General features: G+C 41.9%; 2 protein-coding genes across 5 annotated transcripts; one reads left to right on the top strand and one right to left on the bottom strand.

Annotated features, from left to right (window-relative positions):
* Nucleotides 1–735: 735 nt before the first annotated feature.
* Nucleotides 736–10587, top strand: ric8b (RIC8 guanine nucleotide exchange factor B). 2 transcript variants are annotated; one of them, XM_077516958.1, is made up of 11 exons: nucleotides 736–935; nucleotides 1298–1345; nucleotides 1599–2231; nucleotides 2408–2502; nucleotides 3459–3609; nucleotides 3679–3774; nucleotides 3860–4004; nucleotides 4427–4571; nucleotides 4803–4922; nucleotides 6662–6989; nucleotides 8531–10587. In XM_077516958.1, the coding sequence occupies exons 1-10, from the start codon at nucleotides 852–854 to the stop codon at nucleotides 6768–6770; spliced, it is 1626 nt and encodes a 541-aa protein (XP_077373084.1). In that variant the 5' UTR covers nucleotides 736–851; the 3' UTR covers nucleotides 6771–6989; nucleotides 8531–10587. The 2 variants fall into 2 exon arrangements, with proteins under 2 accessions (XP_077373084.1, XP_077373085.1); XM_077516959.1 differs by lacking the exons at nucleotides 736–935; nucleotides 1298–1345 and adding an exon at nucleotides 1367–1527.
* LOC144016177 (NAD-dependent protein deacetylase sirtuin-3) lies at nucleotides 10586–19466 on the bottom strand. 3 transcript variants are annotated; one of them, XM_077516962.1, is made up of 8 exons: nucleotides 19192–19466; nucleotides 14495–14689; nucleotides 14255–14416; nucleotides 13956–14188; nucleotides 12047–12147; nucleotides 11819–11980; nucleotides 11535–11747; nucleotides 10586–10853 (listed from the first exon to the last, which is right to left on the bottom strand). In XM_077516962.1, the coding sequence occupies exons 2-8, from the start codon at nucleotides 14686–14688 to the stop codon at nucleotides 10749–10751; spliced, it is 1170 nt and encodes a 389-aa protein (XP_077373088.1). In that variant the 5' UTR covers nucleotide 14689; nucleotides 19192–19466; the 3' UTR covers nucleotides 10586–10748. The 3 variants fall into 3 exon arrangements, with proteins under 3 accessions (XP_077373088.1, XP_077373086.1, XP_077373087.1); XM_077516960.1 differs by having other exon boundaries at nucleotides 10586–10856; nucleotides 19192–19461; XM_077516961.1 differs by lacking the exon at nucleotides 19192–19466 and adding an exon at nucleotides 15105–15125 and having other exon boundaries at nucleotides 10586–10856.
* Between the last annotated feature and the right edge of the window lie 52 nt (nucleotides 19467–19518).

Below are 19518 nucleotides of genomic sequence, written 5' to 3'. Positions count from 1 at the left end.
TGGGAGTCACGCAGCAGAAAACAATGACTTTGCCAGAGAAAAGAATGTCCACCGAATTGGGGTCATTGCACCTCAGTCCCCTTAACCTTTCGACCCATGACCCCCCACCGAGGTTCGTATTTATTGGAACATTGATCCTCTGTGTCATGTGTGCCCGGCGCCCTGAAATCCAAGACTAAATGCAGTGAAGTAAGAGAAAGCCAAATCACCTGACCAAAATATCACTATCAACAGTACCACCAAAAACAAAGGAACTAAAAAATGAATTCATAAATACTAATAAAACGAAAGAAAATAGCAAACAAATTAGTATTTGTATTGACATTATTACATTAACTTAAAAATGACTTAGGCAACAATGGTAATACTAACGATAGTAAAAGCTATTAATTAATTCACAATTTTCCTTTATTTTATTGTATTTATTTATTTTGCTTTTATCTCACTGAGATTTTATTTTAAATAACGTATTTACAAATAATTTCATTTATTTATTTTTCCAAATAAACCAACGCGTTTGTGTTTGACTATCTGCATGAAATGAATGAACGATTTTGATTAACTGTGATTTGTGTAATGAAAATATAAAGCAAACATTTCAGGAGTGTTACTTTATTTGATGTATTTAAAAAAAAAAAAAAAAAAAAAAAAAGGTAAACATATGATTGGATTGAAAATTCCGCCGCTGGTAACGATCTTTAAACACACCACGAGAAGAGCCACCCTAAACAGTGGCGGAATTTCCACACCGGCTAACCGACACGTAAACGCATCAAGCTAGCCTGACAGCTAGCTAACCAGCCACTCAAAACCCACACAAGCATCCGTGTTGTGTTTCTTTGCCAGCCGTCATGGACTTAAATAATGTGTTGTCGCAGCTCGAAAGTGCCAACGAGGTGAACATAGAGGAGCTTCTCCGGGAGTTTAATAAAGAGGTAAGTTGTGCTTGATCTATTTCTTTTCTTTTCCGCCATAAACAAACATAGCTCGAGCGTCAGCTAGCAGCCTTGCTAATTAAGCGGATTGCTTTTAAGTCAACGAGTTACCCTGATAAGCCTCCTAAAGACAAAAGTACAGCCTTGTGATGTTTAACGTCTGTTTGTTACATTCTAGTTTTATACCGACGCTAACAAAATGTACGTTAAACCTTGTGTAAATAATGTGCACACACACAATCACTACATTAACGTACTTGTGTAGTTTATGGCGTCATTAAGCAACAAAATGCTTTCACCGTTTGACTTCTAATGTGCAATTGGTATGTTAATTGCCGACAATAAGCTTTTCTCCTTTCCAGAACAGCCGCACCTTCACTTTTGACCAGAAGGAGGAAACGCTGCGCAGTGTAAGCAAACGCCATCATTGTATTATGTATTGCATCCATCATTGGCGAGCTTGCCCTTATAAGGGTAGCGGGTGGAACTGGGGTGATCCATTCCAGCTGCCTTTGTGAAAGAGGCGAGGGTTAGACTTGTTTAGAGTCCTCAATAAGAGTTGACTTTGAGCCAATCACAATTAACCCAACAGGTATGTTTTCAGAATGTTTGACATCTGTATTCCAATCCCACATTGCCAATATGAGTTTGTTGTGATTTCAGAAGCTGTGCCAGAGTGTGCTGATAATGCTCGGGATGCAAGTGCAGCCCAGCTGTCAGAAGACGTGTCTGGAGACCCTCCGCATCCTCTCCCGCGACAAGTGCGTCCTGGCACCCGTCGCCACCCGGGACGGCATGCTAACTCTGGCCCGGATGGCCCGCTTGGGCACCGGGGAGACGGCGGGCGACGGCCAGGAGCCCCCGCAGCCAAGCGCGCCGGCGGCCGAGGAGGAGAGGGTGGTGGTGGTGGAGGCCCTGAAGTGCCTGTGCAACGTGGTGTACAACAGCGCGGCGGCTCAGCAGGTGAGCGTGGACGTGAAGCTGGCCCACGGCCTGTGCGCCAGTCTGCGCACGGCCGCCGCGTGGCACCACGAGGTGGGCCTGTTCACGCTGCGCCTCCTCTTCCTGCTGTCGGCGCTGCGCTCGGATCTGCGGGGGGAGCTGAGGAGGGAGAGGCAGGTGGTGAAGCTCCTGGCCGAGGTGCTGGAGCACACCCTGGACGTGAGGTGGGACGGCACCTACGAGGTGGCCCGGCCCGACCCGCAGGCCTTGCCGTTACCCGCGGAGGACAATGAGAGAGCGATGGAAGCGCTCAAGGCGCTATTCAACCTCACTGTGTGCAACGTCGGTGGCCAGGTGAGGGGATTGTGTTGCTCAGCCATCTATATTCTTTAGCCTCATTAATCGCTAAATAATTGTATTTTTCACATAGGGCGCTCACAAGGTTCAAATCAAAATCCCAAAGGAGACAAGGTCTCATGAAATAATTGTTTGACCAGCGCCTTCGTTTTTTTTTGTTTTTTTTTATTAAGGAGGATGATCACCAGTACAGAGTCATTGCCGCCATCTTGCGCCATGTGCTGATGTTACGTACTGAGACAGAAGAGAAAACGGAGGAAGCACACAGGTGGGGAACTCGAGCGTCTCGTACCCGACACCCGACGTTGCTTTAGTGCCTGTGTTGTGTCAAACAGGCATTGAAAGACTAAAAAGCAAAAAGCAATTGCTGTCACTTGATCATAAAGCATGCATGCATCACACAGACCCATAATAGTTTAATAGCTCAGAATCAATATTAATCTAATATAAACTAGAAATGTAATGATATCCAAACATCACAATACAATATTATCACGATATTGTGGGGAGGTTGAAGATACAAAAAAATGATCTCAATATTGTAAAAAAAAAAAAAAAAAAAATATTGTGCGTTTGTACATTACAGGAATGCATATAAACAACCTATAATCTATAATAAAACTTAATATTGAGACATTTACTTACTAATGCAAACACACATTGAGTTCCTACACATATTGACTCGGTTCACAAGCATATTACGTTCACCTTCATCTGACCATTAGTGTGGATTTTAAACATAGAAAGGCCAAAACATGCCTTGTGAAAATTAAACAGTACTAAAAAAAAAAAAAAAACCCCAAAAAGAATTTTAATATCACAATATTACCGTTATCGTTAAATCCCTAATATAAATGTGACAACAAAAAATCTGTCATGTCTTGCTCTGACAAGCCAATCAGAGTAGAATCTGGTCTACATTGTAATGATGTCATAGAATAAAACCCCTCATCTGATCTCGGCTTTCGGAGCTTAGTGGCTGCCCAGGAAGCGACTGCATAATAAGCTTCATGTCTTTGCAGCTTAGGTGACGCAAACAGAAAATCACTGACTGAAGTAGGGAGCATACATCATGATTTTTAACATCATAACCAATTTTTTTTTAATGTGAGACCCCACACACCAAGAAGTAAAAAAATAAAAATAAATCAGCATGTGTCTTCCTGCTGCTTTTATAGAATGTGGTGTAAGTGTATGACAGTATTTTCTATGTAACCCATGTAGCCATGCCGTCAACCTGCTGAACAACCTGCCCGTGTCCTGCCTGGACCCGTTAATCGACCTGCCCGTACGCGGAGGCCTGGAGGAATATGGTGGCAAAAACATGGAGGCCATACAGGTGCTATTGGACTTCATGGAGAAACGGATAGACAAGGTAAAAAAATTGATATTAGAGATGCTTTTAGCGTTCCAGCATGTCGAGCTAATGATGCGCATGTGTCAGGGCTCCAACTTCAAAGAGGGTCTGACTCCTGTGCTCAGCCTGCTGACTGAAGGGTCCAGACACCACAGAGAGATTCGAAGATATATCAAAGCTCAGGTACTGCACCCCCTATCCTAAAAACATCTTCATCAAATGCGTGATTTTATTTTTTTATTTTTTTTTTTAATTGTCCACTCTATAGGTGCTTCCTCCGCTCACAGATGTGAAGATCAGGCCGGAGGTGGGAACCACCACCAGGAACAAACTGGTGCGCCTGATGACGCACGTGGAGATGGCTGTCAAGCAGGCGGCCGCAGAGTTTCTCTTTGTTTTGTGTAAAGAGAGTGGTAAGGAGGGAGGACGAGGGCGCGCTTGTCAGGCCACGAGCAGAAACATCCTTTGTGTTGATCGTCTGTCTAGTACACCCGCTTCCGATTGGGGCTCATTTTGATGAAATGTGTCAAAATTTGACTTCTGGAATTCGTCCTAAAATGGCCAATTTTCTTTTCAATATTATGCGTAGCTCCTTGATGCAAATTTTTTGGAGTGCTCTTATCTGTAGACATGTTCACCCAAATTTGTAATTTGTATCAAGCCAAAATAGTCAATGACCTGTTAATGGTGTAGGCTGATTTTGGGGTGGAAGACTTGCTTACTATTTTAATGAATATTGCAAATTTGGAACCTGAAATGACATTTTGTCACTGTATACTGTGAATCCAAATGGGCTCCATTCATTTACATGACGTGCGCCGTTTTTGTCATTTAGTGGACAACCTGTTGAAGTACACAGGTTACGGGAACGCGGCGGGGCTCCTGATGGCACGAGGGCTGCTGGGAGGAGGACGGGGAGAGACGGAGTACTCCCCGGACGAAGACTCTGACACCGAAGAGTACAAAACCGCCAAACCTTTGTGAGTGTCTATCATCATGAATTGCTGAATTTTTAAACTCGCCAATTTTAAGAACTGAAAAGAAATGAGTAGACCGGTGCAATCATTTTAAATATTTTTCCATTTGATTCAATGCATGACTGAAACAGTCCATCATGTGTCGACAATGAAGCTCTTGTATTCAATGACAGTGTACTTAACAATGTGGGTTGTGCGTAGATTAGTATGAAATAACCGTTTTGTTTTTCCCAGCATCAACCCCATCACTGGTCATGTGGAGGAACCCATGCCGAACCCCATGGAAGAAATGACCGAAGAGCAGAAAGAGTACGAAGCCCAAAAGCTTGTCAACATGCTGGACAAGTTGTCAAGGTAACCATGGCAACCGTAGCTTTCACTTCTTTATTGAACAGGACAAACTGTTAAATAGAAAATGAGAGCACTCGCAAGGAACTGCTGTTTGCCATAATGCATGCATGCATTCCGGGTGCTTACCAGGGTTGCAATAAGTTTTGAATTCTTTCATTTCGACTTTTGTTTTTTAAATTCAGTTAGTTTTCATTCGACTTTTAGAGTTATAGTATTGTTTTTGTTTTTAAATATAGGGTATTTCTTCTGTGCAAGATGCAAACAACAAACTAATAAGAGATTGTGATATACTTTCCCATTCAGTATTGGACACAAAAAAGCCAAGTGAAAAACAAAATCCACACCTTTTATGCGCTGAATCAAGGTCCCGTGCAAGTTCTGAGGCATTTTTTATTTATTTTTTGTCCAACCTTGCAAGGTGTTGACAGTGTGCTAACATTTTAACAAGCAGCAGCATTGCGGCACCTTGATGTATATTAGCGCCGACCTTTGCCGCGCTCGCATCCCAACGCCCGTCTCGTCTCTCCCTGCCAACCGAGTCTCCCCGGCAAGAATCTCCTCTCCGTCAATTAGCCGCAAACAGCACACAGGATTATTAGAGCTCCATTAATTAGGCTCCACCTAATTGGTTAACGGCGCTGACCTGTTGGGCAGGTTTCTATTCATGGTTCTAATAACCAAACTGAGTGTCCTGACTTTATTCTTGTGACGAAGAGGCTGAACAATTGCACGGGCCTGGCTATTGTCGCCGGGGCGGATGCGTAATGAGGCACGTGCGCCCCTCAAGAGGAAGATTCTGCTTGTCCTTTCTTTCATCCTGGTGTTGCGACTCCACAACACACAGCCTCTAAGGGGATGATGAATCAACCCTTAAAGAATGTCTGCCCCTAACTGCTTAACTGATCCTCCAATTAGCACATACTCTACCTGCACGCCTTTTGTGAGTTGTTAATTGGAGGGGGGTGTGATGCTTCAATGGGTAAACATCTCGTTAGCCTTCACTGGATCGGCTAACTTTTGAGTTGTCTGCTATAGTGTATCATATGACAAGATGATTCCTGTAAGCCTTTTTTGTAATGTTGGTAAACATTAGACACAAGGGAAAGAAAGAAGTTGACTGCTGCCGGCCTGAACGGAAACCATGACAAAAACATGTCGTGTTTGAGGTTATGCCTTAAAATCCGTTTTCTTCGCGAAACACGGGCTTAAATGTGAGTGCGAATGGTTTTTCGGTTTTATTTGCCTTGCGACTGGCTGGGATCAGTCCAATGGTGTCAAGCTAAAAGTGAAGAACTGCTCATGGACAATTGTGAGTGGAGTCATCTTGAAGGGAGTGGCCATGCATGCACGCACACACGGGAGGTATAATTGGATTAGGATGAAGGGGCAGTCGTGGCTTTGAGGAGATTAGCCCCTGTGCTGATCCTGTAATTAAACTGCCACTGGAGAGGAGGAGGTGAGCGGGGTTGGTGGGGGGCAAGAGGGATTGTCTGGACTGTGTTGTGGACAAGCGTCCATGGTGGGCGGAGATTTGGGCACTCTGAAATGCCACATAAATAAAAATACATTTCTTAATGTCAAATACTTGTAATACGCCTATTGACAATGATAAAACACTGCTGTGCACACCAAATCGTGTTTTGCATATTAACGTTCATACATGAGAAGTGTAAACTACACATATCTAGTACAGGTTCCATTTGTGAGAGCGACTCACGAGTCCGCCATGTTTGTATGTGCAGGCAGAACTTGATCCGTCCCATGGGAGTCAAGTCGGATGGGACGTTAGCGCCCCTGGAAGAAACGCTGCGCGCGCCGCCTGGGGACGATGCTGGATCAGACTCTGATTAGAGTATTATGCCCGCATGTCGGTACGGGAGCGGGTGGGTGAGCTCAGAGGGAGAGGGGGGAGGAAAAAAAAAAAAAAAACACATACCTGTGTCACATATGAAGGGCTGGATCTTTCCATCTCCTCTTTAGTAGAATGTTTTTCTAACTATATCCTAAATTTATTTCATGTGTGGCCAAGCACAACAATACAAATTGTCATTGTTTCTGCGACAATAAATAGTAGGGGTGGGAATCTCTGACATGAGGCCGATTCGATATGTATCTCGATACACAGGTTGCGATTCGATTGAAAAACGATTATCTTTCAGAACAGAACGGTTCGATGCGGTTCGATTAAGTTTGGGAACGATACGATTTTCGATTCGATACGATTCATTTCAATATTCAAAACTTATAGTGACATTTGTTGCTTGTAAACATTAATCTTAAAACACCACAAATTTTTACAGTATCTACAAATGTGTTGAAAAAACAACAACAACAAAAATGTCTTCTATATTTTTATATATTGAATCAATTATTTAAATGGACCGCAACAAAGGGCTGGGCGATATGACTGAAAAATGTATCAGGTTAAATATTTATTAGTTGTTATTGAGAGTTATAATTGTTTTTTATTTTTTTTTAAATTCAAAATAAGGATCAGGAAAAAAAAAGGCTGATAATTCAATTAAATATTTAACCTTTAAAAAGACACCAACACAATTAAACAGAATATGTGCACATTGTGAAGTATTTCAGAAACATAAATTTAAGACATGAAATAAACCTACCGTCCAGCCAAAAGAAATATGAAGCCACCTTATGGAACAATAAATCTATCAAACACATTTTAACCACTTAATATATCCAAAAATATTTCCAAAAGTGCCCTTCCCTTTTTATCAACAATTTTTGTTTTTAACAATATTTGTTTTTCTTTTGCCATCATATTCATTTTTGGTTAATGTATGACATCTTTTTGTTTTTTTTAATCTGAGACAAGATGATGACCACGGAATCACTACTGTTTATGTTTTGTTTTTTTGGGCTGTCGTTCATTTTGCGTTTGATGACGTAATCACGGGCACGTCTCAGTTCTCCTATCTATTGCTCATGCTAGTTGTAGACATTGACAGGGAGCCACAAACTGAGAAATGAGATACTTGCAGTGTGCTTTTAGCATAGCTGGTGTGTTGGCTGTGGGACATACCTGTGTCGTTTGAATCCATGCATTGGATCGTCACGGGAGTTATTCTTTTTGGCTCGCGCGCAGTACCAACGCCGGCCCGAGACATACAAGTGCACCGAGAGGACTCGATAGCAATGGGTTAGCTTCTGCTAACTGTTGCATGTTGTCACTCGTTGTGCGCGCGCGCGCCGTGTCGCGAGCACGGCGTTGACGGTCGGCTCCTCCCCAAGGTGCGTAACGTCTTTGCATTATGTTTACAACATCCGGGGAATGAAGCGTCTCTGAGCGCTACTTTGCTAGCTCTCTGTAAACAGGGAAGTAGCTTGAATAGTGATGCTACTGAAATGTAAACAAAACAAGTAGAGCACGGCGCAGAACTCTTGCTATTGTTATGAAAACCATAAAGCCTCACTCGCAACCGATTCACAGCCACGCGATATCCGGTCCACAGCTTTACAAGCGATGTATCTAAGGATTCCCGGCGGATTTTGTATCGGTTGACAAGTCTGCTACCGATACGGCCGTTTAGCTCCCCTTGACGACCGATGGTTCGGTAAAATCGGTTTTTTGTCCCACCCCTAATAAATAGATGTCATTTTTATTCTTATTGGCTGCTTCCTAATTGGCATATAGCAGGCCCCAATAGAAAGGAGAGGGAGAAAATAAATAAAATCACATCTGTTTACCAGTAAAGATTTTAGTGCATTTGAGGTTTAGTTGGGAAATTTAACCCAAAAATGCCCACTATTTTTGTACAAAAAAATAAATAAAAAATTGTATTTGGTGATTGCAATTAATATACTGTACTGTAAGCTTTCACGTTATTGCAAGTGTGCTTGACCTCTATTAAATTAACCCAATTCAATTACAACAAAAGCACACAAGGAAAGGAAGGAAATAATTGTAGATGGCCCTCGCTTGGATTGCAAAACAAGCCCCAAAGGATCCAGCCCCACCGTGTGCAACACAGCTCAAATGGCACGGGTCTCGTTTCCGGAGGACTTTGAGGAAGTCCCCCGTGAAGATGAAGAGACCTCACTGTTGCACCTTTTTGTTTATTTGTTGGTTTGTTTATTTGTTCCTAAGTTGAGGCGTTATTCAAGTAGTAGTTGATTGTATGGCAATCATTCCTTCACCTGTACTGTTTGTAGAACTTTTCCTGCTCCATAGATGTTTGTTTTTCCCCCCATTTGTTTTATTCATTTATTGACCTAAATTAAAACATCAAGTCAGTAGTGAGAGTGGGACAGACCTATTCGGGTTGAGGTTTGAGAAAACTGTCGCTGTGAATTTTTTTTTTTTTTTTTTTTTTTTTTTTTTTAAAGCTCAAAGGGAGCCTCATGGCTTCGTTCTTACCGTGTTGCACGTCAGCTAACATCCTACGTGCTCGGTATTACTGTAAAGAAAATACCACTTTTATTTAAATATTTACTACACAGTGGTACCTTGACTTGCATAGTGTTCCTCCATCTTAAGACAAGTTATGTTTTAAATTCTATTTTAAATTAAATTTAAGACCAGCTTCCATGTTGTCCAAAAGTCCATAAATGATGCGCATCTGCTTTTAAGAATCCTGACGAAAAACCACATCACTGTCACCACTTTTTTTAGTTCCACTATTGTTACGAGTCACTCGGTAATTTTTGTGTTTTAAGAATGTTAATTTATTTTGAGATTTGTGACTATCGTTTACAATCGTAAAATATTTGTGTTGACATTTTTCTCCCTTAATGTTGCAATTATGATCAATTTTTCAAGGTCCTCTTTCCATGTATTTTTTTTAATAAATAAAATCAGGTCTTGGTCTTGTAGGTTAGCATCATGCTAAAATAAAGGCAAATCAACCATTAATTTATCTACTTTAGTTATTTTACTAAATGTTTTTCCATTCAGTCTTAAGCGTTCACTACAGCAACTTTTCAAAATTCTACAAAACAAGTCATGATAAATCAGATTACACCAATAAATGCATACAAATCTGTACTTTATCACTTCAACTTTCCATGTTTCATGAAACAAACGTACATTGCACTTTTTAAGCACTGGACTTATCTAGAACACTAAATAAAACACAAAAAGCCAACCAGCAAGAAGCTTTCCTCTCCAAACTGCAGCCTTTGTGATTTAAAAAATTGCATTCTACTACATTGTGATGTCGATTTGAATTCAATTAACTCATTCCTGACTATACTACGTATTTTTAAGTCTTGGACGTTTTTTCACGTGGGACTTTAGAGGTGGGTCTGAAAACGGATGGCATTGAATGAGTTTAAATGAATTGTTCATTCCTAGGCTAATTTAATTTGAAAATGAATCTCAAATACCAGTAAAATGATTCATGCGCCAGGTCAGGAAAATAATAAATTCTTAAGTCAAGGTCCCACTGTAATTTCTAAACACAACTTAAGGCCTAACTCTATTCTCAACATTCCTTTTATCCAGTGGATTTTTGGTGATGATGAACTCCACATCTAACCTCCTGCATACATCAATTTATATTACATGTCATAGCCCTGTATGGGTTTTTTTTTCCCTGAAGAGAATGTGTTCTTTTTGCACTTTTACATGATGTAAACCTCATATTTATTTTATCTAGTGAACACTGAAACAAACAAACAAATGTGTTTAATAAAAAAATAAAAACAAGTGATCCACTGTCTTTATTAAATATTGTTTAAAATAGTGTGTTTACTGTATCAAACATTAACAGTTGGCTAGATTTTTGTCACATGTATACAAAAGCATTACAACCAAATGTGTCAGTGTCAAACATGATCAGGAAGAAGAACAGTCAAACCTTCCTGCTGTCAGTTGCTCGGGCAGGAGGACACCGAGCACTTACTGTCCGTCTCAGAGTCCGATTCGTCCTCGCCGCTACCGGCAGTTGTGCTTCTGACCAACGTCGGGATGTGCTGCTGAGAGGATTGATGAGATTGGATCAGTTGCACAATCCCAACTCCATTTTATACACTCTAAAAACAGTTGGGTCAAACATAACCCAACTGTGGGTCAAAAATTGACCAATCCTCTACTTGGGTCTATTTGACACACCTTGAGTGAAAAATTGGGTAATTTTGTATAAAACAACCCAGAAAGTTGTCAGATCGTCTTCTAGGGTTAATTTGACGCAACTTTGGGTCATTTTGTATTTAAAAAAAATAAATAAATTGTCAAATCCTCTACTTGGGTTAATTTGACCCACATTTGGGTCAAAAATTGGGCCATTTTCTATTCAAAAATAATAATAATTGGGTCAAATGGTCCACTTGAGTTAATTTGACCCAACTTAGGGTTAAAAAAAAAAAAGAAGTCAATTTTGTATAAAACAACACAGAAAATTGGCCCATTAAGTGGATTGGTTCATTTTTATCCGTAATTGGGTTATTTTTAACCTTACTGTTTTTAGAGTGTAAACCTACACTTTACACGGAATTCCACCCCTGACACCCTTTAAAAAACTACTGTAAACTGCGTCATGGGCTGTGTCAAATGTTACTTTTGGTATATGTTTCAGGTTCACTTTATAAAAAAAAAAAAAACAGTTGATGGCTGGTCAGACTTTGGACATGGTTTCGAATTATTTGTGAGCCAACCTCTTGTTCCTGACTCTTCATCAGCTCCACAATGTCGTCACTCCAGCCCAGCATTTCGGCAAACCTCCGCACCGTGTTCTCCAGATCACCCAGTTCCACGTGGTCCCCTCTGCGCAGCGGCAGCCTCTGGAACGGGCCTACGGCATGCCGGTTGAGGAGCAGCCGCGGCACCTTGGAGCGCACCGTGTTTACCAAGCTGGCGAAAGGCTCGATCTGAAACGCCATTTTAGTCAGAATTGAGCAACGCTGGAAAACGAGAGCGCCTTGCCAACGCCGCCGAGCACCTGCAGCGACGTCCCCATGATGATGAGCAGGTCGGCTTTGGGGAAATCTTTGGTGTGGAGGAAGTACTTCTGAGGAAGGTCCTCGCCGAAGAAGACCACGTCGGGCTTGACTGTGGCGGTACAGAACGTGCACGAGGGGGTGTCGCCATTCATGATGGCTCGCTAGGAGACAAATGGTGACGTCAAAAGCGGGCTATTACAAATACGCTCGCGGAGGTTCGAGCACACCTTTGCTTCCTCTGCGGGGTACGGCGTGTAGCACAGGTGACAGGAAGCGGTGGCAAAACTGCCATGAGCTTCTACCAGTTTGTCATCTGGGATGCCACACACTGAAGAAGTAAACATGAATTCATGAGTAAACAAGGCCAGTGAGATAAAATGCAAGTATAATGTTAAGGGTATAGTGTGTAGTATTTAGTGCCATCTAGTGGTGAAATAGAATTTTGAACATGCAAGCCTACAACTAATTGCTACCAATTATTATTTTGAGGGGGAAGCTAGCAAGAGTGGCTAGCAAGAACTAGATGGAGTGGCAAACAAAAGTAGCTAGCAGGAGAAGCTAGCATAAAAAATAAAAAAAAAGCGTGAGCAAATTGTGAGACAAGCTGCTGGAGCCTGAATCACGGCAGTCAATGATGACCTCCTGAAGGTCCCAGCTATGGAAGGTAAGCGGTGGTTGACCCATTGGGTATGACAAGTGACAAGAGCTGCTACTACCACCAGAGGCTAACTACAATCCTTCGGGTGTTTGTAGCAGAAAGATGGCAATTACTAGACCTATGATTATATAAAGAAAATAATCTAAGTTGATGTGATAGTAGAGGTGGGAATCTTGGGGCACCTCACGATTCGATTGCGATTACGATTCAGAGGCGACGATTCGATTATAAAACGATTATTGATTTCCCCCCAGGCAGCAGAAAAAAAACAATGTATTTTGGCGCTTTTAATGTTTCGTACATTAGTTACAAAAATAGTACAAAAGTCCTCTCAGGCCTAAATAAACTACTATTTCAGTATCAAGTTAACAGTTCAAAACAGTAAATAAAATACTCAAGTCCTCATTCTGTAACAACAGCTTTTAAGTATATTCAGTCTTCAACAGAATAAAACATAGCATTGAGCAAAAATATATTATTTTTATCCACTCAAAAGTGCACTGAGGTATAAATGAAAGACAATGTGAACTACTACTTCAATACAAATGCCTTAAAAAAAAGTGCTTTCCTGCTTTTTAAGTTGTGTAAAGATGAACATGTAAACATTAAAGTTTCTCAGAGGTACAAAAAAAAAACAACCCTCAAGTGCTTTTCTGCTTTTCTGCTTTTTAACTTGTGTAAACATGAACGTGTAAACATTAAAGGGATCGTTCGGCTTTTTTAACATGAATCTCAATTTGATCCTCACCTCCCGTGTGTGCGATCAGCGCTGACTTCGGCGTTGGACGAGAGGAAAATAGTCCAGCAAGCTGGCTGGGGTCTCGGAAATAAAGCGTTTTTCTTCTAAAAACTATTTGTTTTCAAAAGCGTGATACATTTCCACCACAATACTCTTTTCTGAATAAAGTCAGACGCCATTACCGCCAGCCACTACTTTTCTGTTCGTTCGTTCGTATCACTGCGCGGCGCCCTGTAGAACGCTAACCGACGCACTGCAGCCAGCTAGCTGATACTTCCGCCTGAAGTTGTTTGCCTTTTCGGAGCAGGTCTGATCTCACGAAGAGGTGGGTTGGTCAGCTCAGCCATGCTTGTTGTTGTTTTGAATCTCGAGGCGTGAGTTGTGGATGTGTAATCTCGGTCCGTCCCAAAAAGCGTCCCGAAGACCGCGCGCGCTACTGCGTTTCAGTTCCGCGTACTTTTCGCTCGTTTCGCTTCCCTTGGCATATTTATATAATCGGAATTTGGACATTTGTGAATCGTTCTCGATTGTTGCACGGCCGAATCGTGAATAATCTAAGAATCGGAAATTTTGCACACCTCTATGTGATAGGACTTTTTTTTTTTGCTTATTATTGAAATTAATACTATGTTTTGAAAATCAATTTAGTTCACCACTAGATGGTGCTAAATAATACACATTGTCCCTTTAAAAAAAAAAAAAGTTAAAAAAACAAAACAAAAACAGTGTTGTCACTCACGTTTCTCCAAGCCGTCGATATTCTGCGTGTACATGCGGAGCAGCAGGCCTTTGTGGTGCAGCATGCGGATGAAATAGTGAATGTAGTTGGGTCTGTGGCTGCCGGGATACAGCACCTTGGCTAGAGAGAAGAAAGGCTGCGGGTCGTTGGAGAAGTAGTCGACGTTGAAAATGGCTTCCGGGTAGGGGACGTTGTATGCCTCCAAGTTGGCGTAAAGGCCCGTCCCTGGAGTTCTGATGCAACCAAATAGCCAGTTGTGCGGGAGCTCAAAGAGTAAGACGGAAAAAGAGGACACAAACCTGAAGTCAGGGATTCCGCTGGCGGTGCTGATTCCAGCTCCGGTCACTACCACCACATTCTTGCAGCGACCCAGCTTCATCAGGCGGACCACGGAGGCCAGACCACCAGTAGATTTGGCCACAGCGGGAGAATTCTGATGTTGGCCTAACTGCTTTTCTTCACTGAAGAAGCCAAAAGAAGACACATTGGGAATTGATGAGGTCATAATCCGCTTGTGTAGGAATCAAAAGTCGCCCCACCTGGAAGTCGCGCCTTCCTGCCCGCTTACGCTCATCTGACAGAGGTCTTGGGCCAGGGCCGAGTCAGAGTGCTTCTTGCGCTGTTTCCCGTACTGGCCCAGTCCTGAGTCCTGAGACTCTGCGCTTCTGGAACTGCGTGTTGTTCGCACGGCCGCGCACCGCAGGGATCGTTTATCCTCATTGGACTTGGACATCCTGGCGCATTGACACAGTAAACAAAAAATTACAGAGCTCATCCCTTAAAAGGAGGAAATCTGCCATTGAAGTGACCGACGGCCATCTTATGTTGCCAATCGCAAAGCTTGCATTTTCACGTGATTTACTGTCACTACGGTGAAAATGCCAAACATTGTGATAACCCAGCTCCGCAAAGTCGGAGCTTGACCAAACATTTTGTGTGTGATGAACTTTAGTGCCCTCAGCAAACTCATTCCTCTCATCAGGCCATATTTAGAAAACTCTTAACGTCGGAGCCAACTCTTCTCTGTGCTCCCTCGGCGCTGTGAAATGCTTTAAAACAGTCAACTGTTGAACAAAAGCTAATGGCCGCAATATATTTAGCAGACCCCCTTTTCCATCTATCCTGACAGCACATTTACCCACCCCTTACTTCTGAGAAGCTCCACTAATACAGTCCACAGCTGTGGCAGCTTTACTGTTCAGGCAAAAGCAGAGCGGTTAGCTGAGGGGTGGAGGTGGAGGGGGGCACTGTTTCCCAAAAAAAACAAGAAAAAAAAAAGACCAAGATTGACCATGTGTCAACAAACCCAGCTGGGGAACAAAAAAAGAAGATGGCCCTCCTCCCTCCCTGAGCAGGGTCTGCAGAGATAAATGATACAGAGGCGGGATTCAATAAAGAGAGAACAGAAGAGCACAAGGAGGAAGGGGGTCTTCTTTTCCAAAGCTATTCCGGGCGGGGAGGAATGAGTGATCAGCAAGGAAGTCGACAAAAGGCGCTACAAGCCATAAAACAAGGCTGGCTCCAGATACCACTTTCGCTTCTCCCTTCCGGTGACACATTAGCGCCCCCTAGAGGGCAAACAAGACTACAACAATCTGGAAAAAAGTGATGTCCAACATCACCTGTTACTTGTATACCAAAGTTGTCCTACAAGTGTGTAGAAATGTCACAGAGCAATGGAGGGGGAAAAACTTAGTAGCAAGGTCAAAGAAGATCGTTATGAAACTAAAATCTTGGACTAATTTGGAAAGGCAATAGCTCTGCCACACACTTTTTTTTATTTTTTTTTTTAATAGCACATCCTTTAGAACTATTAAAAACAGTGGGACATCCAGGTTGCCTTTTGTGTGGATTCCCCTCAGTCAGACACTGCTGCTAAGTGCAGGCAATAAATCACTTGGTTATTAAGGTCAAATGGAGGAGACAGTTAAAAAAAATCTGCATGTTTTTTCCTAAGTAAAGCATGTTCACCTGCGTCTGGGAAGTCAAACATCAGTCGCATTAGTGAGAGAAGGCCTAATTGTGATAGAAAATGCTCTTATCGTTCTTTAATGATAAAAGAATCCTTGTATAAATGACAAAAGGGTCTTTTAAAAAGGATTTGAGTGAAAGCCCCCTTACACCCAGCTCTCCCTTGTTTGGCCTTTCACACAGTTTGCTCTTCACAGTGGAGAAGTCGAAGGCTCGTCGTGGCCCCTTGTGCGCCAGCCACAGCACCGGACCACCAGCGGTGTCGCTGCTCACATGAGGGGCAGCGGTGATCTCATTAGGACCCCGGCCCACAACACTAGGCACACTCCAGTGCTCACCATTATACCCCCTCCCGCCCAAAAAGATAATCCTTTTACAATTTCAAACGGGAGGGGCTCCGACCCAAACACGGACAAAGAGCAAATCAAGTCGGTGTAAAAACAACCACATGTTGCTAATGCTGAATTAACAGTGTGATTTGTCGGCACATTATCACAACAACAACAATAGGTCAACTTGAGAAGAATATTTTCCGACCTTTATTGGGCCAAGGCACATATTTTACATTAGAAAAATCTCATGGGATGTCACGTCACCAAACAAAAGTGTTGCAAAAGTACCAATTTTGAAAATGACTTCTTCTCAATTTACTTACTCATTTAGGCCTGTTAAGTTGGACTCAAAGCTTTTATTATGTTCTATCAATGCCAGCAGGTGGGAAAGAATTTCATTGTTCAGCCTCTCACTTTGTTTAAACTTAATAATTTGTAACTTAATATACAATTTAATATACTGTACATGAGGAAAAGAGTGAGTCACCTGACTGCCATAAATTGAGCCAAACCTTTTATGTCATACTATTTGCTACTTAAAAGTAAATGCCTCAATTTTGTGGGTTATAAATGTTAGTGTTGACATTTTATTATACATAAATGGCAGTTACCTCAATTTTGTTAATTCTATAAATAGTTAATAGCTATGTCTAGATGCCAAAGACCATAAAATGGCGCCAAAGCTCACTTTTTTGTTAGACAGGTCTTTGCCGCAATCTTGTGACATCTTGAGACTTGAGAATTACAGAAGAACAAAATCTCCCAATAAGTTATTATTGCTAATATGCAAACTAGCAAATGGGCAAGGTTGAGATTAAAATAAAGGCAGTGCCTCCATTTTGTTAGCTACAAATGGCACAATAAATGTGTAATACAAGAACATTGCTTTGGTGCCATCTTGTGGCCAAGGACCGATGCTTAAGTGAGGAAAGACACTTGATTTAGTCAGGCCATTGCCTTATCTAATAGAAAAAAAGTGATTCACCACCATCTTGTGGTGTCAAAAGGAAATTACTAGTCTTTTGGGGCATTGACAAGGTATGGCTGAGCATTTAGCAGACTTATTCCATTCACTATTATAAAGCAGTGGCTCACTATAGTACAGTTTTGTTCCAAATAGTATCACCAGTTGCCATTGTAGAGGCTTAAAATTACTGAGGAATTAGAGAGTTAACAAAATGTCTCATTACAAAGCAGCTTGAACAAGGCAAATAGTGCTTACTGTCTAACAACTGTTCCAACTTCCAAGTCATTTGGAATGTTAAAGTTTTATTTCATTTATTAATAATTGTAAAGTGGCAGCAACTGCTCATGTGACAGAAAAGGCAATCACACTAGATGACAAAAACGTGGAATTTCATTTTCACTAATTCTATTCAACATCACCACAATAGCACTCATCCTCCTCCGGATGGTGCTTGTCCATTACGTTTAACCCCGGCACTCAGTTCAGTGCCCCCCGCCAAAACAAGGGATGGCAACAGGCGGCTTGGTCACCATGGAAACCTCTTCATCACTTGGTCAGAGAGGCAACAGCCTCAATGTTGTGCCTCCCCACCTGCTCGCTAATGATATATCAGCGTGTGTAGCGCCTTTGTGCGGCCCTCCACAGACACAAAGCTACGCGTGCTAATTTGTGTTAGCATATTGGTTGGTGTCACACAAGGGAAGGTCGACTAATGACTCTTGTCCCTCGTTACTCCTCTGAGGCCGTTCCTACTAGCACCATTTCCAACTCCAATACTAGAAACAGGACAATGGGGTATATGCCATGGAAGAGGTGGGACGTGATTTTGCACAACAGTTTATTTCCGGTCCAGGTTGCGAACGCGCAACCGAGTGTTACAAAGTCGGAAGCACAAGTATTTTTGACGCAGCCCACACGTCGCAAACCGAACCGGAAACAAACTGTTGTGCAAAAACAGTCACGCCTCTTCCGTGGCATATACCCCATTGGCCACTTATTTCTGTTAGCTTTTATCCATCCATCCATTTTCTTGACCGCTTATTCCTCACAAGGGTCGCGGGGGGTGCTGGCGCCTATCTCAGCTGGCTTTGGGCAGTAGGCGGGGGACACCCTGGACTGGTTGCCAGCCAATCGCAGGGCACACAGAGACGAACAACCATCTTAGCTTTTATTTTTAATATTAATTTAGGATTATATATATATTAAAAAAAAGGTCACTTCTGCAGATGGTATGTTTTGTCACGCCACAAAATGCTGACACATTTACTTCAGAATGGCCTAAAAATGCAACTTTTGATGACAAATTTCAGCACAAGAAAGTCACTCCATCGAACACAGAGGGGGTCCAAAGTTCAGCCCGAGGGTCAGTTGTGGCCCACTGATATTTTTTATTTTTTTTTTAAATTAGTGTGCTTATTGCAATAATAAAATTAAACACACCCTACATTTAAAAGTTGAGGAAACGCTACTGTTTTCTATTAAAAACGTAATAAAAGTTTAGTGTTATATATTAACTATATCTAAATATTTCCAAGACTTACAGAAACAGAATAAATTGTTTTTGTCCTATGTTTTTAAGAAACGTGTTTAGTTTACTGCAATTATTACTAATTTGTTAAATTAATGGAGGACTACGACGCGTTCCTGGCGTACAAATTCCACTTACATCGCCGCACAATGAACACTGTCGTAAATCGAGGAGCCCTCTAGATTTTTCTGACCAACAAAAACTTTAGAAGGGTTATGCTGCCACCTGCTGTAATCGGCAGCTAATTGCATGTGGATACTCTGGAGACTTTCCTCTTTGTTTACTTTCAATACATTTCCCAAATAACAAACAGACACCTTAACGGCATATTAAACCCAGTAACTGTCTTCTCATCCTTTAACGTTGACTCGCGGGGTTACGTTTACCTCAATGTAATTCTGGTGACATAAACATATATTTAAAAACGAGATTAGCTACCTTTTGTTGACACCGAGCAGAACTGAGAGTCCAGCAGGTAAGGGTGTTGTGGAATGGTGTAGAACAACTGCTTTTTTTTGTCGATGGGGAAAAGGGTGACTAAATTAAAAAGGTCCCAACTGAAACGTAAAAGCACACAGCTGTCATCTTAGGGGCTGCTTCCGGACACTCACGAAGCCATTCCAAACACTGGCGGGAAAAAAAAAAACTGACCTCGCGTCACGTGGTATAAACGTTCAGTTTTCCTTTCCTTTTGTCGTGATTATTTTTGTTATGCTGTATTTTATTTGTAATTAAATTAAAATGCGCAAAGGGGAAAAAACAGGA

The sequence above is a fragment of the Festucalex cinctus genome, chromosome 3 (genome assembly GCF_051991245.1).
Source record: "Festucalex cinctus isolate MCC-2025b chromosome 3, RoL_Fcin_1.0, whole genome shotgun sequence".
Taxonomy (NCBI): Eukaryota; Metazoa; Chordata; class Actinopteri; order Syngnathiformes; family Syngnathidae; genus Festucalex; species Festucalex cinctus.
This window is presented reverse-complemented; position numbering and strand designations above follow the sequence as displayed.